Here is a 24,573-nt window from a genome sequence, read left to right as displayed (position 1 = left end):
AAGGGAAATCCCAGGAGCCTCTGAGGCCTGCTTCATGCCCATTGGACTGGAAGTGAGCCAAAATGTATTCTCCACAAAGCTTCCCCCCACGACTCCACTGGCCTGGAGAAGATCCAAGATGGATGCCTCTGGGGCTGTAGGCCTACTGCTGTGAAACTTACACTATTGCAGATGAAATCTGATGGAGAGGAGCATTGCATCCATCATTATTCAGAGTTTATATAAAATAAAAATAGTTGGAAGTTAGGACAAATTCAGATTGCATGATATTTAGATTCAATGCTGCCAGCTTTAAATGACTATAAAACCCAAATATGAAGTCACATTACATCCATAATAATCAAAACCTGATCCGTCAGCTTACAAAGCAAATTCCAGGAATTGCCGCACCACATGAAGCTGCCCGTCCCTCTCAGCGCTTTAGAAAAATAATGCTCTGTGGAAAAATGGAACAATTTTTAGAGACGGTATCTTGAAGCTCAGTGATCCACAATGCTTCTGCATGCAGCCGGCTCCCTGAGGATAGAGAAAAACACGGCATGGAGAGAGAGGAGGAGAGATGGTGGAAAAGGAGAATGAGGAGGAGGAAGAGGAGGAGGAGGAGGTGAAGGAGGAAGGGAAGAAAGTGCATGCAAGTCCGCAGAAAGGAGGAGAGGTGAGAGGAAGAGTGATGATGAAAGAAAATATAGAAGTAGCGCTCAGTCTTAATATAGATTGTTCTGTATAAAAGGTCAAAGTGGTGAGGGGAGGGAGTAATACTGTCCCTTCTCTGGCCTTAATCTCCTCTTTCTGTCTCTCTCAGCCCTCCATCTTTACACCCAACAACAGTGGAAGAAGAAGTAACCGGATCTTTACTTAAGTGCAACAATGGAAAAATCCTCCATTACAAGTAAAAGCCCTGGGGAGCCCTAGGAGTAGAATATGCAACAGTGGTGGAATGTAGCTAAATATATTTGGGTAATGTACTATTTATTTATGCTACATAACACTCGGGAAATCTTGAATACCTTCATTTCATATGCAGTGTTTGTCACTTTACAGCTTAAAATTTTACATAGAGAATGATGAGCTTATAGAAATAAGATGCATCACTATCCACCTTGTGTATACGAGCTTTAATTTTACTTAATTTTTTTATTTTATTTTGTTAAATGTATTTTATTTTGTTTGTTTGTACATGTTTTAGGTGTTTATGTGACATTTCACTGTGTAAACTTTGTTGTAAAATGACAGTAAATTAACCTCGATGCCTTGATTTTTTTCTTGTAATGGGATACTTTTACTGGAGTACTTATTTTTTAATGGCAGTTTTGTCAGTTTTACTTAGGATAAGGACCTGAGTACTTACTCCATGACTAGTTTGGAATAATCTTAAACTTTTCTCCAGAAATATCCACCAGGAGTGGTGCATTAGAAATACATTCACAAAACATATTCTACTCCAAGGACTAGATGATGTTATTGATCTCTCCACAGTGTAAACTACACATACCTGAATATATGAAACTTTATAAGTAAGAATATTATTTCTCCTAACTGGGGTCCTTGATTCGGTTCATCTTGGTTGGTTTGGCTGCTTGACAACGAAAAAAAACAAACTTTTTTATGAAATGAGAGATCTTGTCTACTTCTGTCTTTTGGTATATTGTCTAATTTGTGTTTATTTCTCATGTTTCCTGTTCATGAGAATAAAAAGAAAAAAACATTTTGGAACAACAAGTAAAGCAGAAATATCCTTGAGCAAGGCACTGACATTAAAATGCTCCAGTGGAGCTGCATAGTGGGTTTTGATCTAGCAGCATCCAGGCATGAAAATACGTAATGGTATAAATATGGAGCGAGGTGTTGCATGAAAAGTCAACTTTTCCCCGATACTGTAGCTGAAGGTTAAAAAAGGGTGTCCCCTTGTTCTTCGACATCAGGATGTTAAGACGAGAGGATAGTGTGGTATTTAAATTTCTCCTTGTCCTATCAGCTTGAACTTGCCAGCTGTGAAGGAACAGAGGTCAGGGTTCAAACTATGACAGCAGCAAATGTCAAATGACTTGTCCCCTACTGTGACTGTCACCTTGGCTCATCGTTGAGGGAGCCAACCAACCAGCAGGAGAGGAAAGAGTAAGAGATTGAGAGAATAAGAAAGCAAGGTAGAAGGAAAAAACTTGTCTCGCGAGATTGGGTGGATGAACATATGAAAATGTGGCGTTGCATAATGGAATATTGCATAATATGTCCCATTTGAAGCCGTGTCACTCACTGATGCATGTTAGGACCCTATCTACTGATGCTGGTGAGCAGGAAAAACCAGGAGAAGGACTTCTGGGGTGAGATGGAATGAAGGGGGAGGGAGAACATGGAGGGCTTATGGTTCTGTCTCCGAGCAGAAGACGTGGAGTGACGGAAGTAGACAGCCAATGGGGTGTGGGCGCAGTGCAGCGGAGAGTAAAGTGGGTTGGGGGATGGGGTGATGGTGGCTGGGGCGGGTGGAGTTGGTGTGTGTGACGGTGGGTGGGCAAGAGCGCGGTCGGTACTGGTATTTCTACCCTGTCACATCGCGTTAGTGTGCAGCAGAGCACGACTGCTGAGCACACCACTCTGGACAGCTCTGCACACATGGGGCGAACCACACACACACACACACACACACACACACACACACGGGTTTAAATTCACAAGGACACACAGTACCTACACTTGAGTGCACACGCACATACTGTAATCTCCCACGAGGACCACAAGGACATCCAAAACAAGTGAGCACCGATGGAGGTTTGACAGAAAACATTGGAGAGTGTTCATCCTCCCAAATTTACTTCCATCCATCCATTAATTTACCCATCATTACAGCACTCTGTCCATCCCTCCAGCCATTTGTGGGTACAATCATCACAAAGGCATATTAATTTCCTCAGAAAAATGTGCACACTAAATGGAAAAAAGGATTGGAAACGGATAAATCAGAACCAAATGATGTCTGTCTGTCCCAAAAGACTGTGTATTCATGTTGAGAAAATATTGCAACCTGATGTTCTTGGCTCTGTGCTTAGGCAACACAGGCAATATCTTGTTTTGGAAAGAGGTTACTCAAAGCCAGATGTGCAAACTGTACAAAGCTAGAAATGAACCATAACAATTTACTTTACCGCCATCAAACACAATGCCGCACTGGGCGAAGAGAATAGCCAAGAAGCATCATGTCATCAGACTAAAGTTATTGTGTCAGCAGGGGCCCAGCATTCAGCTCATCCACTCTCTGGTCACTATATGCAACATGGCTTAGTGGCCCGAGTCCAGAGGCATTTACACAATATTTTTCTTGAGAAAAATGAGATAAAGAAGGAGGAGAGGAGGGAGGGAGAGAAAACGAGTTTGGATGACGATGCAACATTCACATTGCGACCCCCCCTCGAGCAGGGAAAACAGGAAGAAGTGAAAAAAGCAGATGGAGGGCGAGATGAGAGAAAGGAATAGAGGCAGCGAGAATATTTCACTGTAAATGCTACATTCACACAGTGCACCCTGTGGCCAGGGAAAGAGAGAGAAAGGGGGGGGGAGGGAGGGCACAGATGGATGGACGAGGAGGAGGAGGAGGAGATAGAGTGGTGAGGTGTGATGTGCGATGACCCGAGCTCTTCTGTGACGCCATAAACTTGGAGGCATGCTTCGGTGGCTTTGAGCGAGGACAGAGATATAAGCTGTCCTTGGCCACCGGCTGCGTGGCCGGCTGTGTGTTAGGCCAGAGGTCAACAAGGACACACAGAAATGCATAGGGCATCATCCGCATTACAAAAGGTCATCAAGGTCACAGTTACATAACTCGGCCTGAATATTTAATACACGACTGTTCACATACAAAACATTCATACAAGTTTTGTTGTGTTTTATCAGAGTACATTCTCAGGGACGGTCACACTATTTGAATTCTGGTGAAGTGTGTGTGATGTGTGGTGTTTAGTCAATACGAAAAGAAAGGTGCAGCATACAGACAAACAGGTGGAAAGTGCTAGTGTATGTTTGTCCAAAGCTAACAAAAGCTACCTACCAGCATCTCTAAAGCTCACAAAACATTGAACAAATTGGATATAATATGTTCATTTGTCCTGGAAGTTCGACTTTTTTAGATTAGATGTTTCCAGTCTTTTGCTGTGTCCCAGTTTGCTTACATCCATACCTACACTTGCTATTTTAAGTGCATCCACTCTGTTAATTATGGCAAAATGCAGTGTACTCTCAGTACCTGCATGCAGGGGCGCCGCCAGGAATTTTGGGCCTCATGACAAAATTTGGTTTAATAGTTTTATATTGGTGTTTACCTATTTTTTGGGGCCCCTGTCAGTCGTGGGCCCTTGGAATTGTTCTAACTTTTCCCCCCTATATGGCGCCTCTGCCCGCATGGTGCACTCATAACAGTCAAAAAGTTGAGTCTGAAACACTGGACAGTCCTCGCCTTTCATGGTCGTCATTTTGCCTACGCAACAAAAGGGGAGAGAAGACTGGCATTGTGAAAATGGTGGCCAAGGAAGTTGCTGGAGCTGAAGCAGCTGTGGTAAATATCGCAGTATACAAATGTAAACTGTATATATATTAAACATGTATGATAGGTGCTAAATGGCAAAAGTGGTAAAATGTTGCAACTGTCATTTCGAGTAAGTGTACAACAGCTGTACTCTGTTGAAACTAGCACACTATGCCAGGAAGTACATATTGTACACGGTGTTCTACATAGAAATATAATAACAGAAGCAAAGCTAACTGGGCAGCTGTATAATAATATATATATAGGTTTTTTGTCTTGTTTGTTTTTTTACATTATTTACACATCCAACAGAAACAGAGCAACATTAACATTCACTGGGAGTCATGTTTCTGAACAACTGATGAATGTAAGTCCAATATTGTTTCTTTATTAGCTCTGTTTTTGGTCTCTACCAACCTCTGAAGAAAATATATTTCTTTTTAGCTGCTAAATGTGCCACTGTGTCTACAAGCTAGTCACTAACTGTGTCTTTTTGCCTTTTGACAAAACAAATTACTACAAACTAACTGACACAGGAAATCATTTGTTAGATTAGATTAGATTAGATTAGATTAGATAATACTTTATTTATCCCACAACGGGGAAATTCAATTGTTAACAGCAGCGAAGGATAGAATCAAGGAGGGAATCACAAATGTACATATTTACAAAAAGTACCAAGGTAGGGTTGTGTTGGTTTCTAAGTCAAGCTGGCGACTTGTTCAGGGTGTACCCCGCCTCTCGCTGGGATAGGCTCCAGCCCCACCGTGACCCTGGTGAGGATAAGCAGTTACAGATAATGAATGGATGGATGAGTTTCCAAGTCTTTGGGCAAAATATAACAAAGCTGCCCTGTGCCATCTGATGTGTGCACCCGATGGGTGCTTCAAGGTAAAATCATACATACACTGTAAAGAAAGATTGCAAGAAACTGTTTGGCCAACAGGGGCTCACAGCTCAATTTTGCCTGCGGGCCTCCTATTGGGTTAATCTGGCCCAGAGAAATAAACCAACATATTGAGACATAAGGGCAGGGGTTTGTAGGTACAAGGGAGTGGATGTCGACATCTGATAGCCAGCAGGTACTCATGCCTGGAAAGCAAAGCAGACTACAGGGTAACACAGCATGTGCCAGTGGTCATATTCAGCAGTTATTTTGCTTACACTAAATTTTTAATTATCCATAGTCTATTGTGTATTCATGTTGGGCAAATATTGACTGTAAATTCTTAGGAATGCATCTATAGCATGTAATGTGGTACTAGGAATATAGGTGGAAAAAAATGGAAACAGGGTCCAACTGTTACACTTTCACTTGATTCCAACTTTATTTTACCAAAATGAGTTTGAAAGTCAAAGGACAGCAGGTCAGCTGTTGCGTTACATTTGTCTGTTTAGTTGCAAATTACAACCATGAAACCATGAATTCAGCAAATCCAAAACAACATTTCCAATAATAAAGGAAAGTTTCTAGTCATCAACATTTTTTTTTCAGTTCTTCAAAAGTAAGTTATCATTTCCTGCTGTATTTTTAACAAAACAAAACAGATAAATGTGTGTGCTTACCATGTGTACTGTTGCTGAACATTCTGTTTATTTTTTTCAATCATTAATCAGAGATTAAACAGATATTTCCAGGAAACCTCTTTGCAAATTATTGAGAAATTAACCCTCTGGGGACCTAGCAATGGTCCTGAAAAAAAAACCCTACCAAGTAATGCAACAGAGTAAACTGTTAAGACTGTGTTTGGAGCAGGCAAAACAGGAGTGATGCTTCTTGGATGTCCCCTTGAAAAAGAAATTGTCGTCCCTACATGACTTAGCAGAAAGTGTGAGACTCAGACACTCTATGTGGAGCTGTCAGTCAGCCAGGTGTGTACTGAGAGAGCCTCCATGGAGGGTGTGTGGGGAGTGAGATGCAGGTAGAGCACAGGGAGCCCCTGAAGTGTCTCATTCAAGATGGCAGGGGGGAGTATGGAAGAAAAGGAGGTGAGGGGTGGGGGGTACAGAGAGAGAGATGTTATCGCTTCCATCTCCTCCTCCGTGTTGGTGTGAAGGGAGTCGCTGAAAACAGATGACCTACATTTTCTTTGAGACAGACTCCTGCAGTGAGGCCTCCCAGGATTCAGAAAAGACGGAGTGAAGTATGGAAAAGGCACAGAAACAGAGAGAGAGAGAGAGAGAGAGAGAGGGAGAAAAGAGGAAGAGTCTGAAGAGGAGGTATAGAAAGACAGAAACAGACACACAGTTCCAGTTTGACAAGGCAGACATGAAAAGGCAGAGACATGGCAGACAAAAGGAAACAGGGAAAGTTTTGACGGTAATCCTCTTCGAGTCTTCATTCCCCCCCCTCTCGAATGGTTATATAAAACACATCTAGAATTCTGTTCTATGCACATCAAAGAGCCTGCACCGCTTTGCAATCTGCATATATGATGCGTCCAGGGAACAGCAGGAGGTGTGTGTGTGTGTGTGTGTCTCTGGGAGGAATGTTTGAGTCAAAAATAAGCTTCTTTGGAGAGTATTTAGATTACTTTGTGTTCAGATGAGCCATTCGCATCTGTGAACGTTTAAGCCTTCAAACAACAATCTTCATTTGAGAGTGCTCTCTCTGCAAATACAGCGCTGATCATTAAAGGACCAGTTGATTTAATCGACACGCAGCTTTAAGCTTTTTCAAGGTGGAATGGCTGAGGGAGACCTCACACTGTTTCAATCTGAACTGAATGAACTGATTATGTCTCAAGACATAATCAGCCAGCATCTCTGAAGTGTGGATGTTGTCATTGAAATAATGTGGCTGCAAATGAAGTCATCTTGCTGATGATGAGAGCTTCATAAGTCATGGTTTACTGTTCCGCTGCTGCCACCTACTGATGACAAAATGCACTTAAAATAGGGAGGCATGAGAGCTGCTGATGGAGGTTCACATGATTTTATGCTATATTTCCATAATTTAATCCAGACATTGTGATGGTTTCCTCAGCAGCTGGAAGATAAAATTTAATCAGCATAATGTCCTATTTTTGTATTTAGACTTAGATCTAGACAGGGACTGTTATTTTGTGTATGTATTTGACATGACCAGGACCAAATGATTTCCCACAGATGTGAAAATTAAAAGAGTGTGACAGTTTATTTACTTCTTGTGACACTTTCCATAGAGCACAATATAAATAAAATTGAATTGACTACAGAACAGGTCTAGACCGTATTCTTTATAAAATTATCTACAGAGACCCAAATATTCAAGGGAACTTTAATATTCATATTCTGCATGTACAAAGTGATGACATATTATGATGCATTCCTGCAGTGTGTGTAAAACTGAATGATAACAGTAGCAGTTGAATATCTGTTTGTTAGTAAAGTCTTGTAACTGTTGCAAAGTTGCGCAATAAACTGTGTGGATGTGAACTGTGTAAAGTTAAATGACTCATTAAACCGGATAATGTATTGAGGTCAATAAATCACATGCTGTTTTAGTAATTTGATCTTGAACAACAAACATATTAACAACAAGATAGGATACCTGCATGATGAATAAAGCAACAAGTGGCTTCAGGTTCAACTGGTTACAGAACCATGAATTTAAAAAATGCCACTCAGCTTGTTTCTGACATACTTTTTAATAGATTACAATCTCTCAAACATGGGAACCCCGTGTGAGTCATTTCATGTTGTATCTCTGCCCTAATCTCGCCCATGTACAGTAAAAAAAAAAAAAAAAAAAAAAGAAGTAAATACTATAATCAGGCATAAATATTCATTACAGAAGTGCCATTAAAAGTTTTTTATTATCATTTATTCATTCATTCATCCATGACCACGTGAGAGACACGTGTAGCAGAAGTACATGTGCAAAGTAAGACCCAATCAGCCAGCTGCGTTTTGTGCGCAGCTGAAGTACAGTCTTTGTTCACATGACCACATTCAAGTTAAAGATATCATTTATTTAAAAAAAAATTATAAAAAAGAATTTTAGCGTACTTCATCATAATCACAATACAATGGATGTTATTCAATGAAATGTTTATACTGTACGATCTGTATAATGGAATTTACTAAAAAGATATATAGTAAGATTATATAATATGATACAGACTTCTGTTGTATTGTTGTACGGTTGTGTAAGTACTTTTTAATAAATGCTTAATAAGTTGTTAATAAAAGGAGTTTGGTTCTAATTACCTGCAGCCCTTTTCCAGAGGGAAACATATAGTCAAATAAGTCAAAGAGATCTTTTAAAATCACAACCCACAACTTGTTCTTATAGAAAGTTTGCATAAAGATTTAGCAAACCATTAAAAAGCCATTAGTAAGAACCTCTTATAAAGGTGGCCTTAATAAAAAGTGATACTTAAAATCTTAAATCCAGTACAAACTTCTCCTTTATGGTAAGAAGTAGAGGGTGAGATGAAGGTTGTGCAATCAGCAATGCCACTTAATTGTGTCCCTTTAAGCAAGGACAAGATAACAACCTTGATAAATGTATACTTTAAATGTATGCTGTAAGTCTCACTATCGAATACACCGTGTGTGCAAATATTTTGCATTAATACCTCAATGTAGAATCGAACACTTCCATGTCATTGCAGCTGTCACACCAGCTAACCACACTCAAAAAAATAGTTCAACATTTTGGGAAATACACGGAGGCTACTTGCTTCCTTGCTGAGAGTCCGATGAGAAGGTTTGCGTAGCTTAGCACAAAGACTGGAAAAATATCTAGCTCCAGAAAGTTACTGCTCGAGTTGTTAAACATAATGCATGCTGTTAGACAGGTTTGATGAGCTAAACATAACGCCAGGCCAGCTGTTTGGCCCTGTTTCAATCTTGGGTTTCTCTAACTCCCAGGAAGAAAACAAGTAGCCTAAGTGTAAAAAAAAAAATCAGCAAAACCAAGTTCAGAAAAGAGTTCTCCTTCATCTTCATGTATAGATACATTGTTCACTAACTGCTGTTTCATGGTGGATTTTTCCTTTAAGAAGGGTGTGGTACGGGAGTATACAATCAGCCTGCAGTCTTTTAGACAAAATAACAATCAGTGTATCAAATGTAATCCAAAGGCTTTTCCCCTTCCTGAGCTATTCATGGCCCAAACCATTGATCATAACAAACAAGTCAACAATGTAAATCTTCCTCATCAAAGCCAGCAGTCTTATCACGTCTTTGATTATTTCCTGCTCTCAAAAGACTCCAAGGTTTTCCTTATGATGTCTCCTATCATAAAACACTTTCAGTCAAAAAGCCCTTTAGGATATGGCTTACGGGAATTTGTCATATCATTATAACACTTAGATGAAAATGGAAACTGGGATGTTTGAATTAAGCTCTCTCATACCACGAATGTCCTGTTGCTCACATATTTGCTGCCCTTTGGCTTGTGGCCGATGCTGGAGACCTTCCTATTTGCACTGCTCCTCTGTGGTCCCTTTTTCAGTCTCATGGTGCTGGGTGCACTTGACACCGACTTTCCTCCTAGTCCCTCCTCTTCCTCTTGCTTTATGTTGTGGAGGTTCTGGCTGACATAGGAGTGCTGTCGTTTGAGGGAACCCTGCCTTAAGCAAAACCACTTAACGGAGCTGTGGAAAAACTCTAGGCAGCTGGAAATTGCTGATATCACCCCCACAATGAAGTAGAAGCATAGGAAGATTGTTTTCTCTGCGGGACGGGAGGTGAAGCAGTCCACTGTGTAGGGGCAAGGAAAGCGGCTGCACGGGAACTGGGCCTCCACCTTGAATCCATACAGTAGCCACTGACCCACCAGAAAGCCTATTTCTGCCACTATGCGGAAGGCCACGTTGACAATGTAAAGTCTCCTAAGACGGCGTTCTTCTCTGTAGTCCTCAGTGAGTTTAGGGCGAGAGGTCTTTTTGCTATTGTGATGCATGGCATACATGAGGAAAACCAGCGAAGGTGTGGCGATGAGGACTATGTGAAACACCCAGAATCTGTACTGGGAGATAGGGAAGGCCTGGTCGTAGCACACCTGTTTGCATCCCGGCTGGAGGGTGTTGCAGGCAAACTCCTCTTGCTCATCCTCAAAGAGGTCACTGGCTACAGTTCCAAGAATCACTATCCTAAAGACAAGCATCAGTAAGAGCCAGAAACGACCAAGCATCGGCGAGTGGTTCTGAAGGCTTTGAAAGAGTCCGCCGAGGAAGTCCCATTCTCCCATGATTGCAGCACTGTCGTGGGTGTAGCTTCTTGAAAGTCTGGAGATCTATTCACCTGTCCGTCTCAGAGCAAATGCTGTCCCTGATTTAAAAAAAATAAACTAAATGTGTTTTTATCTCCAATCCATGACTCATTGTGAGATTACAGGTCAAAGGTTGGTCCAGGGTTTATGCCTTAAGTGGTGATAGGGTTTATGTTTTAATGACCTGAAACCAAAAATGAAACATGGTTATACCACCTGCAATAACAATACCAACTAGAAACATTTTGAAAGAAATTTTGAGTGTGCCTGACTCTGGCCCTGTCGCCCCCATATATTATTATTGACACTGCAGTAGCACAGAGACTTCAGTAAAGTTAGTCAAAGGCAGGCTTGAGGTTGCCAAGCAACCAGGGTCAGCTGCGGGCCAGAGTAATTAAGCACAGGTCCACGCACATCCCCTGAGAGACACAGAAAATCTCTAAATGAACCCCCTGGAACAGGTGGCCAAAAATGCCAAAAGGTATGGTGTATCCAAAAGCCAAATAACCATGAGCATCCTCATCTTGTCGATGAGTTCTGTGTCGAGTTTGAGAGCTAAATGTTAAAAACTCTGACCTTGGGAGTTTGAGAAAGAACAGCTGCTCCCTGCTCCTTTTGAAAATTTCTCTTCTCCAATTTACATGGGAGTAGAGTAGTGGGTGTGTGTTGCTGAGTGAGATGACAAATTTTCCTACGTTTCTAGCGATAAATTATTTCTGTAGAGTGAAATTTGTGGGTTCGAGCAAACAAATTTATTTTTCGATGAATTTTTGATGTCTAGCCATGATGTCACACACTATAGCTTGCGAACATTCTACCAATACACACCCTTTTAATTTTTCTGCCGATTTTTAGGCAACTGTTGGCCAATCCTGGCCGAGCCAGTCATTTTGACACCTTTTTTGTGTATGTGCAACCAAGACTGCGGGAGGAGTAGTGAACTGAAAAAAACACGGAAGAAACGTAATAATAATAGTAATAGTAATAATAATAATAATAATAATAATAATATAATAAACATGGTGAATAGTAAAGAGTGTGCTTTCAGGCACACTCAATTAACAATAGCAGTTTAAGCATATACAGTGGCTTGCAAAAGTATTGACCCCCCCCTATGTAATGGACATACACAAAATAATTGTTGATTGTTGTCCAAATTGTTGAAGTCAAATGAAAAAAATGACTCCTAAAATAAATAAGATAAAAGTGGTGTGTGCATATGTATTCAACCCCTCCAGAGGTAGGTTCACTTTTTGCATCAATTTCAGCTGTAAGTCTCTTGGTATGTTTCTGGCACATCTAGCCACAGGAATGTGTACCCATTCTTGAAGGCAAAACTGATCCAGCTCCTTCAAGTTGGATGGGTTCTACTGGTGTACACCAATCTTTTAGTAACTAAGAAAGCTGCAGTTTGTCTAATGTAGGTTATTCTCCACACATTTAAACTTCATTTTCAGCAGTTACAAATAGTCACAATGAGGCTACAAAGCAGCTGCTTGTGGAAGCAAACTGGCTGGGCTACATGCCAGTCTGAAACAGCATTTCAAACAAGCCAAGGGCAATAATATAAGAGTTCAGCCGAAGGTTTTTCATTTACCTGACTCAGAGACATGTGAAACAGAACCTCTTTGATAAGCCTTTAAAATCTTGTTTTCTTGCTCAGATAAATCAAAGAAAAGTGTGAACAAAAGTCCAAAATTTAGTCCTCTCACTCGCTCTCCAAAAAGCAAGTGACTAAGGATTGCTGGGGCCGCCAAGGCGGAACATCAGGAAATTCCTGCTACGTCCTGATCTACATCTTACCCGGGCAAGACTGATGAGCATTTTAAAGAGTTGGTAGGAAATGGTGCTTGCATCATCAGTTACCCTAATCACAAGGGACAACATGAAACTTACATGAAGCAGTGTGCTTCATTTAGTTTGCAATAAAATACATCCAGTAGTTTTTATTGTGCATCATAATTTGGAGTTTTTTGGACAGTTTTTTTTTTTTTTAAATTGCTGGCAGTATACATGTTATGATTGCTTTGCAGTGATTTTATGACTGAACCAATTCATTACTGGTGTACTGCAAAAGAAAGATCTAGTCTTTCTATTCCAGTTCTCAGACTCAACTTGTGAATTAAAGTCTTTTAAGTTTTAGTGATGTAAAACTAAAAGGCTACTTACCTATTCAAAATTCACAAAGGACACCACAGTCAATCTACTACACACAAAGATCCCTCCCTAAAACATCTAAATACTCGTGAGAACATGACTTGTACAGACAAAAACAATGACAGATTTCACTAGAAATTAGCCCTAAGCAATCATACTACGACAAAGACAATTCCGAACACACTGCACAATTAATACAAACAACTTTATTTTCAAGATATAAAATGAACAGCCATTGAAATATTTACAAGACAAACAAAAGTGGATTACAAAAGAAATGTCACAGGAGTGTAAGTAAGACTAAAACTAGACTACAGAGGTATAATGTGGTCCTGACACATTCACTTTTTTTTTTAACCTTTGCTCTTTGACAGGGTGAAACATTTTCTTTGTACAGTCAGATTTTTAAGATCTGCAGCAGGTCTAAGGTCCAGTCAAGCCACAAGTATAAATGCGTGTTTTAGTAATAAAAAGCCAAGCCATATTCAAATCAAACTATGTGTAGAACTTACTTAAAACCTGTCTTTATGACGTGCATGCTGGGCTTAAAGATTTAAAAGTCTGAGTCAGAGTCAAGGTTGTAGGTTACAGGTTTACGGGCACGTGAGGGCTTGTCCCGTGGTGCCACGGCGACAGGAGAGCCTGTTTCTTGGTCTGAAACCTGGAAGCTGTCGTCATCAATCCACTTCTTGGCTTTCTGTAGTAACAGAACATACACAGATAAAGTATAAATGATATTAAAATGAAGAAAAATGCCCCTTCATCGTCCAATAAAAACCTTTCTGAAATCAGAACTCAGTATAAAAACTGACCTTGTTGCCGACAGTTGTTTTGGCCTTGAGACGTGACTTGAGGTTGTCTGAGCTGCTGTCCGAGTCACTGTCAGCCTGTTTCCGTTTGACAACGGGCTTCGCCTTTGAAACGTGAGCTTTAGCTTCGATCTCGGAGTCACTGGAGTCAAATGAAGGGACCTTCTTGGCAGCCGTGATGGATGAAGATTTAGGCTTTGAAAGAGCATCCAGGATGGACGGCTGCTTCACATCTATGAGAAATTACAGATTAGGGAAGATCTCTTTTCTTTAACAGTTAGCGACAGTTTTTAGACAGGCTAAATACCTGGAACTTTCTTCTTGGATGCAGCTGGTTTCTTGGCAGCAGGAGCTTTCTTGGGCGCAGCCTCTTTGGTTTTACGTTGAACTGGAGCCTTGGGTGCGGGCGCCTGATCATCAGAGTGAGCTGCAAAGCACAACAAAGTGCAAATACTTAAACATGAGTGATGGCCCAACATTCTTCAAGCTCCTCACAGGAGTGCTGCTCGAAAATACTTACAGCTTGCCTTGCTTTCAGCTCGTTTCACTGTTGCTTTGCTCTTTGTCGCTTTCTTCCTGCATAGATGATGAAATTTCATTTAAGGTAAATAATAACAATAAATAAAAAAGAACAGAAGACGCCTTGATGTGAAAGAACATCAGTGTTGTCACACTCACGTGGGTTCTGGAGCTGGTTTTGGAGGTGGGACTGGAGAGTCCACGTCACTGTCAGCCATGGTGCTCGGCTCAGGAGCAAAGCTGGTATCATCATCATCGCTGATAACAGCTTTCCGTTTTGGAGCATCCTTCTTCCCCCAGTCATCAAATTCATCTTCGCTGTCAGACATGCTGTACTTCATCACAGCTAAATAAACAGGCAACAGAATGGTTTGATTTAGCAATGCTGCCAGGGATTGGTGGAAATAAAAGTTTGTTTTACTGGAGATCTCCCATTTTAGATGAGCAGTTATACAGCTGCTGTAAAGATCAGTTAATGTCAACTGAGTAAAGAGGTAATTAGCCTGAAGGGTTTTTTTTAGTTCAAAATCTCAAATGTTTCTGGAGTGATTACATCTTGCCTGGAGATCTGGGTAAGCAAACAGAGCTGGAACAACCTTCCAGTTGAAAGACATTAAACAGGAAATATAATTATAGATAAACTTCCAGCTGATTCACCTTTAGTCTTGCGTTCAATCCTCTCTCTCGGGGCAACAACTTCCTCTACCTCCATTTCACTGCCAGCAGACAGATCGTCAGACTCTTCATCTGACCATGGATTCTTCTTGGGCTTCTTGGCAACAGGCTTGAACTGAAGAGTGCTCTGCTTGCTGGTCTTTGACCCCTCTGCAGAGAAGTGTGATACAAAAAAATGCCATGTTGGTAAAGAGAGCTTCAGACAGGAGTTTTTTAATACCGGTGCAGAGTTTTCATTATGTTGTTGGACATGTATAAACTACTTTTTATAGATATGCAGCCTCATATCTTATGACTGAAGTACAACATCCTTTATCTAAAGGTGGTAAAGCTTGAAATTTCTTAAGTTTCTCTTTCAGAATGACAAGGTGAGGATCAAAAGGTAGAGACTTGTTTAAATAAACAACACCTCAATTTTTACTTTCAGAATGACAAGGTGAGGGACATAGGACATGTTTACAGGTGTATTCTTACAGGGCTGCATAATATTGATCAAAAGATACCTTTAAAATGGTCAGTGTAACCTTTTCTTGCTATTACAGCAGCCGTTCTCACCTTTTTCCTTTGTCTGGGCTTTAGTTTTCTTGCTCAGTCGTGCAGCCAAGCTTATCTCCTCACTTGGTTCTGCGTTCTCTGCATCATCTCCAAACTCCATCTTCACCACTACATCTTCACTCTACAATTAGAGAAATAACATAGGAGGAAAATGTTACTTTGAATTAGTGTGCTGTGATAATTGTGAGGAACTACAAACCCAGTGAACGTAAATAATTACTCCCACCAAGATAATCCTCATCTAGAGTGATTTATTTAAACTTGAAAACACATACCTTGACTTTCCTGCCTCTCTTGCCTTCTCCTTTCTTAATGTCAGCCTTCCTGTTGGCTTCAGCTTTCATGGTGCTGGTAACGCGCGGGACAACGCGGCGCCCCTGTGGCGTGGGTAGAGTCTCCTGCTTCACCTTCACTGATTTGCCTTTTGCCCCCTTCTTAACAGGAAGAGCGGCACTCTCCTTTTCTTTTGCCTCGACGTTCTGAGCACAAGAAGGAACAAGAAGATTAAACACAAAACTATGGTGGACATCTTGTAACTGAACATATGTGCGCAACAAAGTGCACTTATGACTGGACGTATAGAAAAAAATAAAAAATAAAAAATAAGTGCGGACAAATAAAGCGCCCATACCACCAGCTCCTCTGAGAAAGCGACAAGATCTTCCTTCCACAAGTCTGACGGAGTCTTCTTCTTCAGGGTGTTCAGCTCTGTCAGCTATAGCACAGCAGTTGGGTCAGAAACAGAAACGGTTTGCACAAGATACACCAATTTAACACAAAGAGTTTGAGAGCTGGTAGTTGATGTTCACACCTTAGCATCTCTCTGTTTGCACAGCTCCTCTTTCTTCTCTTTGGTCAAGTACCACATGGGCATGCTCAGCAGGTAGTTGTAGTCTGGCCCACTTGTGTCCTCCGTCTCGGCTCCTTCCTCCTCTTCATCATTCTCCATCTCCTCCTCATTCTAAGAACACAACCACAATTATATAATGTTATTTGGTCAGGTGGGGGCTCATTATTAGACATACTTTATTAATGCAGCTTTAGGGTTTTACCTTCTCTTGGGCCAATTTCCAAGCCTTGACTGGATCCGAGTCGTAGCCCATCTCCTGCAGCATGCGAATCAGTTCCTTCTTTGGTTTGTTCTCTACAAGTAGAATGACAGCATTAATGATTAATAATTACAGCTGAAAAGATCATCTAAGCCGTGAACGCCATGGTAAATATTAAAATTTCAGATCATTCTAAATGACAAGGTTAAATTTGAGGCTAACATTTGCACTATATAATTACTTATTGATTTCACTTTGTATCTGTCTTGTTTGGATGTTGTTCAGATGAAATTACAGCAGTGTGTGCTTTAAACAAAAAATTTTAACAAGCCACTAACCGATGACCAAGGTGCCCTGGATTTTCTCCAGGATGAAGCGGGCCTGGTTGGTGAGTTTAGCACACTCTGCCCCCAACATGCCGGCCAACCAGTCCTTTCTCAGCACGTAGTACTTCATCCTCAACTCGAAGAAGTCCTTGAGGATATCCTGCACGGACTCGTATTTCTTCAAGCTGCCCACGTGGTCAAACAGAACCTAAAAAGGCAAAACAGGTTAAGATTTTCAGAAATGGTACAAGACAACATGATTCATCCCATGCTGCTGACATTACATGTGTTCCATTCATTACCATAGAGTTGCAGGTGAGTGGGCTCTGAAGTTTGAAGACTTTGTGGAGGCCAGCAGCCTCGACTTCCTGCAATTTCTCTGCCGTCATCTTGACCACAAAACGCACAGTGGTGTCGGTGTGGTATTCCTTGAAGTCTGTAATCAGAGCAGGGACCTTCTCTGTGCCGTTCAACATTGGCTCCAGCACGTTCTCCTTGTAGGTCTAGACCGCAGAGAATAATGTGAAATGACATGATGGAACACCTTGAGTACATCCCTAAGAGGACGAACAAAGCTGCAGTGACTAACCTGTGTCCAGGACTTGACGGGCAATTCAGAGATCTCAATGGTCGTGGAATCAATGATGGCCACCTCTCCACTGTTCATGAACTGGTTATCCATCACCTGCTCAATTGTGCCTTTGAAGCCTTTGTAGTTTGGAAGCTATGCGAGAAAAAGGAAAAGCACCCTCGTCATCATTTCTTTACCAGAAGACACAAGAATCTCAGAAATTAACAACCATTTTGTGTTCTCACCATGGGCAGAGGCTCATCTCCGTTGAGCATACGGTGGATGTTGCTGATGATCTCTCGTATGTCGTAGTTGGGGATCTTGCTGGCCCAGCCTGTGCCGATACCTTCAGCACCGTTAATCAGCACAGTGGGGATGATGGGCATGTACCACTCTGGTTCTACACGCTGGTTGTCATCATAATTGTACTTGAGCAGATTGTCATCCACAGCTGGGAAAACAAGGCGGGCAAGAGGGCTGGAAGGAAGGAGGGTTTGATTTATGAGTTAGTCACTAAACCATGAAATCAACTCCCCCCAGTCTCAAATGTGTGCAGGAGACCTGTAGTTTTGTAAGGAGGCTGCTGCTACCTGAGCATGGTGAAGATGTATCGAGGGCTGGCAGAGTCCTTGCCGCCATGCAACCTGGTTCCAAACTGACCCAGAGGTTGCAACAGGTTCAAGTTGTTACTTCCCACAAAGTTCTGAGCCAAACCCACAATAGTCATCATCAGCGAGACCTGAAAAATGACAAGAGTTGAGGAGATTTAATCAACAATATTAGCAAAACCCACTCACTGGGAACAACTGGTATCATTCATTTACACTGTGAGGCTGTCTTGAATTAACTTCCCTCCTAATATCTATTTAACCAGAAACTTGATTTGACATTATGAATCTGGATAAATTGATGTAATTTTTTTTTTTGGGCAAATGACAGAAAAAGAAAGAGCTGGCCGTCATTATCTAACAAACAACAGCTCATGCAAGTGTGATGTCATCTCACCTCTCCATGGTGGTAGGCTGACATCTCAGCAACCGATCCGGCCAACTGGGCCACCTTCACCTCCCGCTTGTCGTTCCTCTTGAAGCAACAGAACAGCACCTTCCTCTGTCCTGGCTTCAGACCTGACATAAACACAAATGCAGATTAGACCACGGTCATACCTACAAGCAGTGTTTAAGAGTTGCTGTGTTGTTTCACGCACCGTCTACCAGGCAGGGGATTGACCTCTCATTGTCAGAGTTGGAGAAAAGTACCAGCTCCTTGTTAACAAAGTCGTTGTAGGACAGAGACTTGGTGGACTGACTGTACAGGTAGTCCTGTGAAGAGACAAAAAGGTAAAGTGATATTTAACAGACTAAAAAGCAATGAAGCACCTAAAGTTCACCAATGGTTGAGACATTACCTCAGGCAGGTTGTGCTCCCTACGCTGGCGTCTGTTCAACATGAACTTTGTCAGCCATTCTTTACGCTCATCCACTTTCTTCTTGCTAAAGGCCTGGGCAAAAAAAGGGAGTAATAATCAGGAACTGATACCCCAAATACTAAATATATCCTAACCAGAAATTTTGAGATAGCTTATATTGTTACAAGTTTAGAGGATACACTACACGGTCTTAAAGGTTTAAATACATTTTGACATGATCCTTCTCAAATCACACTGGCTAAGGAATGAGCCAAACACGTATAACATCTTACAAGGGTGATAGCTTCATCATCTTCAGGTCCAGAGTACTTGAATGGGATACGGTGTCTCTGCATATCAGAGAAGTACTCTTTGGCTTCCTGCGATGTGCTGGTTCCCAAACCTGGATGGACAAAAAGAAAAACTATTAGATATGGCACTGTAATGACACACACGACAATAGCCATGACATTAGTCAGGTATGAAGGGTTGCTTACTTGCCACTTTTACTACCACACAGGGGTTTATAACAAACCTTTGTAGTATTTTGTTTTCCAAGATTTGTGGTTGGGCTGGCTGTCCCTCCATGTGTTGTATTCGGGGATACTGTAGAAAGACAGCTGAGTCTTCTTGTGAGATACCTGAAGAGAGGAAAATGCAATCAAGTCTACAATTACTTCATGTCATGTTACTCTATCATTAAGCGTTAACATGTCAGAATAAAAAGTAAAATAAGGACAGAATATGACCATTAGTGAATCACAGAGTGTCATTATTACATAAATGGCAGCACTGTGATCAAAAAGCAACCAACAGGTTTCCTATTCAGTTAAAACTACATTCAGTTCTGCCTGTTTTGACACAAGATGGCAGTGTTGCTGCAAACTCAAGACTACTCAAAATGTTCATACCTCTATCAGGGAAGAAATACCCTTTGTTTAACATTTTCTATAGCCCCAAATTATTTTTTAGGTAACTAAATAAATACAATATAAAGGAAGAGAACAAGACCATACAAGACGCCTTCTAAATTACTCTGAAAAAGTAAAATAACTTGTCATGCCCTGAATATCTTGTTTTCAGTTCTGGACTTTTGGTGAGAAAACATACCTTGATGATGGGGGTGATGAACTCTTCCAGGAAGTTGTGCCTTAGCAGCGACGGCCAGTTATGGTGGATGAAGTTGATCAGCAGGCCTTTAATGTGGGAGCCATCTTGATCCTGTCACAAACACAGGCGTCCAGTCATATTAATGTAAGGTAATCAGTAGAGGTAAAGATTAATATCACTTGAACTTCTATGTGACGCTGCACCAAAAATGCACTGGGTTAAGAGAGATTCACCATGGCAGCCCCAAACAAACAAAGTTTAAAATGATGAATACAAAGTGGATGCCCTAAAAAGCTAAGTAAAACAGATGTCCAAGATGAAATGTCAGACGCACCTGATCTGTCATGATCATGAGCTTGCCGTAACGCAGACTCTTGAGGGATTCTGGATCGCTGTAGTTCTTCTTGTACTGAAGGCCGAGGATCTTGATGATGTTGTTGATTTCAGCGTTCTCCATAATCTGATGAGAAAGACCAGATATTTTTTTAACTCTCAGCTGTTTGCTAAACTACACTACAGACAGATGATACTAAATATAGCTTCCTCTGATCAAAACCATTGTTATGTTGGTGCACGGAGATACTGTGTCCATATACAACAATACAAATCTATCTATATGACTCCTATAACATATGCACCTGCAAACCTATACAGCTGCAATCAATGCTAACCTGTTTGAGTGAGGCCTCCCGGACGTTGAGCATTTTTCCTCTGAGAGGGAAGACGCCATAGCGGTCCCTGCCGACCACTCCCAGCCCAGACACAGCAAGTGTCTTGGCTGAGTCTCCCTCAGTAAGGATCAGCGTGCAGCCGATTGAGTTCTTCCCACCTGCCGGAGAACGTGGTTACTGAAGGATGATGGCAGCTAATTTGCCTTTTCATGGGACAGAAAAAAAAGTGTGGGGTATACGATACCTGCATCGTTGGCATCGTCCAGTTTAGGCACCCCTTTGATTTTTGTGTGTTTAACAGCTGAGCATTTTTTGTTGAGCTGGGTCTGAGCCTTGAACTTCACCCAGTTCATGATGCTTTCCACAATCCCACAGGACGTGGCCTATGGAGAGCAGAAAATTAAGAGGAATGAGTAAAAAACTGAATGGTTACACTTGTGAGGAAGAATGCAACACCAATGGTTTTTATTTGCACCTGTTTGATGAACTTGTCGCTGAGAGGACAAGTGGACCCAAAGTTCTTCTGCTGCAGTGTCATGTTCTCTTTGGTCTGAGAGTCAAAGGTGGGGTTCTCAATCAGACAGTTGACAAACACCCACATGTGGTTCTTCACCTGGATGGAGAGGGCGTGGAGCATACTCAGTATTACTTACAGTTATACTTTACTCCAGATATTATGACAATAATGGAATCACACAATGCTGTACCTGGAATGGCTTGACGGCCACCCCGGCTTTATTCTTTTTCTTCACCACTTCAATCAGCTTGCTAACCACCTGGTCAGCCACATAGTCGATGTGCCTCCCTCCCTGAGGTCCAGAAGACAAGCACAAGATCCCATTTGGAGAATAAATGTCATAAGTCTTAATCGTAGTGACACAAAGTGGTTGGGAGAGCAGCCAAACATGTACTTAGCTGCCAAAGGAACCTGGCCTACAAGCTCAGTCTGCCTTAAAATGTTTAATATCTGCTCAAAGATGAAAATTTAAACAGGGCTGACAAAATAAGATTGAAATTGGTCCTCAGCCTTCTAACAGACAACTTAAAAAATGAAATAATTGGTAAAAATGAAAGTCACAACTCAAACTCAATCACTCTGTTGCACACTTATACAATAAATGCACTACAAAAGATCTAACACACTGTGACATTACCTTGGTCGTAGCAATGCTGTTGACAAAGCTGACTTGCTGGAAACCTTTCTCGCTCATGGTAAGGCAGATCTCCCAGCGCTCGTTGGTGATCTCATGGATCACAGTGAGGGCATTGCCGACCTCATCCACCCTGTCCTTCACGTACATGTCCACGTAGCTACGGAAACCTGTGATCTGGACGACAAGAGCCGTTTAAGTTTTAATCAATTGATTTAGCCCAGACAGGTTCATGCAATGATCGATAAAATCATAAAAGTTTAATAAGCAGGCAATTAAAATTTTTTAGTGTTGCCTTAATTCTTCTAACTTTTACATCAAAGTAAAGTAATGTGAAAGTAGATGTAAAAATAATATGCAGTACTCTAAAGGCTAAGAGGAAAAGGTTTCTAAATAGTGAAAACGTTAAATGAAAATTATTTAAAAAGGACGAATAAAACCTCATTCTTATTTAGTAAGAGAAAACCAAAAGATGGTGGTTTGCAGAAAGTGAGAGACAGGAAATGATAACCTACTGGCAGTCTCTTGCCGTTGAAGAACACACGGACACCCTTGGTGGCTCCGGCAATGTCGTAGGCTCTCCTGGTCATCAGAGCCACCGTGTCTTTGTCCAGGATGCTCATTTTGAACTTTGGCAGATCTGGTCTGAAGGTGATGCAAGTGTATTCCTCTCCATCGAAGTGTCTGATGTTAGCATCTCCAGCCCTGCCCATGTTGTCATACCAAGTCTGTAGGAAACAAGGACATACATATGGTGAAATGACATTGTTTTTCTTAAACGCTACAATGACTACAATGCGCTACAATGACTACAATGCGTTCCTCCCACCTGCTTGAAGGTCTTCTTGGACTCTTTGCAGGAAGTCTCTACAGTGAACTTTGTGCTAAAGATGTTGCAAAGCTTAGCACCATATCCATTGCGTCCACCTAAAGAACAAGACAGAGGTTAGAATGCTTGAAAAATAATCAAACTCTTTATATGCCTGGATCTCAGCAATTTCATTCATTATTGGCAGTAGCCAATACAGTAATTATGTAGTGTAAATAAATCAAATGAATCTAGTTTTAAAAATCATTCTCACCAGTGACTTTCTTCTCCTCATCGTCATAGTTACTGGAGGTGAGGAGCTGTCCAAAGATGAGAGCGGGCACATAGACCTTCTCCACCTTGTGCTCCACCACAGGAATACCCTTCCCATTATTCCACACACTGATGGTGTTGTTTTCACTAAGGGGGGAAACACACACACACACACATTTTCATCATGTGCTACTGTGGCTGCGGCTATCTTACAAATTACATGCAAGGCGACACCGCGGCAGCTTAATTGGTCGTGCAATATCAAATATTACTCACACATCAATGCTGACTTTGATGCAAGACATGCTCTTATCCCTCTGCTTATTGTCAGCTGCATTTACTGTGGGGAGAATAAAACAAATTGCTTCAGTGTAATAGGCCAACATTTTGTCTGTATACATTATGCACCACTTAAAATGATGAGAGCTTTTTACTCACCAAGGATCTCATCAAAAATCTTGTAAAGCCCAGGCACAAATGTCACGTCCCGGCAGTTCAGTCCAACATCTTCGTCAAACACCCACATTTGCTAAAGAAAAGAATTCAATTAATGGCTACAAAGATCATGAATACATTTGTATAACAGGAAACAACTATTATTTGTTTTCCCCGACTGACATCCTGCTACAGTGAGCGATCCTTCCTAAAAATATCTATAACAGTCCACCCTCACACAGGACTAAAATAAATGAGGGTTCATTAGTTAAGCCACAAACTTCAAAGACATTGCTGTGTGTCTTCTTACTTGGGTGACAGGCTCCACAGAGCCTATGTACGAGTCTGGTCGGAGCAAAATGTGCTCCAGCTGTGTCTTCTTCTGGTAGATCCTCTCCACCGACAGCCGCTTCGGATCTTTCTTCGTTTTCTCCAACGGCTTGTTCTCGAGGAAGGCCTGCCAATGACACAGGTTTATGTGTTATGTGATTTTTCTAGCATTGCACACAAGACCGCAGCAAGGGTTTCCAGTTTTGTTACAGGTAATCGCCATAGAATAACCAACAAAATCTGCAATGTCATTAGTTTAAACGGCGGCATACTGTTGTTGTCGATCTGATTTGATTTCACTGTGTTGCTTAAGGACACAGGACAAACTATTTGGAAGAGGGCTCACTGGTTGCAGTCACTTTTTATTATTATTATTTAACATGACAAATGTAGTCCAACTTATCTGCACTTGAAATGTAAACACTGCTGACCAAAGACCACATGCTCAACTAGTTATAAACTTTAGATTTTTAACCCTAAATACATAATTTAACGTGATTTGAGTGCAGCATTGGTTTAGCTGTGCAGCCCCATGTTGTGCTGTGAGCCAAGAGAAAAAACCTGTTAGCCTGCATCCCATCTGATGCTGGGCCATGTGTTTGGGGAGTTACTATGTTACTGATAGGAGCATAACAAACTTTGTTGTTCTCTTGAACACTGTATTTTGTTTAATGTATGTTTGCGTTTCAACACCATGCGCCGTTACGTTAAATAACGTTAAACGTTGAATTACCGTTACTGTAGCAACCGCTGTAGGCTTGCTAACTTTAACCGCCACTGTAGCTAACGTTAAATTCAACCGCAAACAACAAACATAGAAGAATAATTACCTTCAGCGGTGCTGCCATTTTTCTTATATTTATTGCTAAACTCTAGCGCTTCAAACAACCTGTAGTTTATGACTGACCCTGGCTAACTAACACCCGGCTAACTGCTGCCCGGCTGCTCTAACAGTGAGCTCTGTTTGAAAATTCAAAACATGGAGGGCTGCTCTCGCGCCAACTAAATTGA

The 24,573-nt window shown here is 41.4% G+C and overlaps 2 protein-coding genes across 2 annotated transcripts; both read right to left on the bottom strand.

Moving 5' to 3' along the window:
• Positions 1–8,357: 8,357 nt before the first annotated feature.
• LOC104923245 (gap junction delta-3 protein) lies at positions 8,358–12,946 on the bottom strand. Its single transcript, XM_010736288.3, has 2 exons — positions 12,313–12,946; positions 8,358–10,899 (listed from the first exon to the last, which is right to left on the bottom strand). Exon 2 carries the CDS (start codon positions 10,692–10,694, stop codon positions 9,852–9,854), a length of 843 nt encoding a protein of 280 aa, XP_010734590.1. The 5' UTR covers positions 10,695–10,899; positions 12,313–12,946; the 3' UTR covers positions 8,358–9,851.
• A 121-nt stretch (positions 12,947–13,067) lies between these two features.
• Positions 13,068–24,531, bottom strand: top2a (DNA topoisomerase II alpha). Its single transcript, XM_010736287.3, has 35 exons — positions 24,393–24,531; positions 23,543–23,689; positions 23,236–23,326; positions 23,074–23,137; positions 22,799–22,944; positions 22,546–22,643; positions 22,232–22,444; positions 21,720–21,893; positions 21,273–21,374; positions 21,041–21,178; positions 20,810–20,948; positions 20,566–20,723; positions 20,229–20,354; positions 19,895–20,005; positions 19,320–19,425; positions 19,078–19,187; positions 18,785–18,877; positions 18,584–18,698; positions 18,382–18,503; positions 17,967–18,115; positions 17,622–17,853; positions 17,395–17,529; positions 17,108–17,308; positions 16,818–17,013; positions 16,483–16,574; positions 16,242–16,391; positions 16,062–16,145; positions 15,706–15,909; positions 15,431–15,551; positions 14,858–15,025; positions 14,360–14,546; positions 14,202–14,257; positions 13,989–14,108; positions 13,685–13,914; positions 13,068–13,569 (listed from the first exon to the last, which is right to left on the bottom strand). The coding sequence occupies exons 1-35, from the start codon at positions 24,408–24,410 to the stop codon at positions 13,426–13,428; spliced, it is 4,740 nt and encodes a 1,579-aa protein (XP_010734589.2). The 5' UTR covers positions 24,411–24,531; the 3' UTR covers positions 13,068–13,425.
• Positions 24,532–24,573: the final 42 nt, after the last annotated feature.

The sequence above is a fragment of the Larimichthys crocea genome, chromosome XVI (assembly GCF_000972845.2).
Source record: "Larimichthys crocea isolate SSNF chromosome XVI, L_crocea_2.0, whole genome shotgun sequence".
NCBI classification, from domain to species: domain Eukaryota; kingdom Metazoa; phylum Chordata; class Actinopteri; family Sciaenidae; genus Larimichthys; species Larimichthys crocea.
The sequence above is the reverse complement of the archived record's forward strand: the minus strand, read 5'-3'. Positions and strand labels throughout refer to the sequence as shown.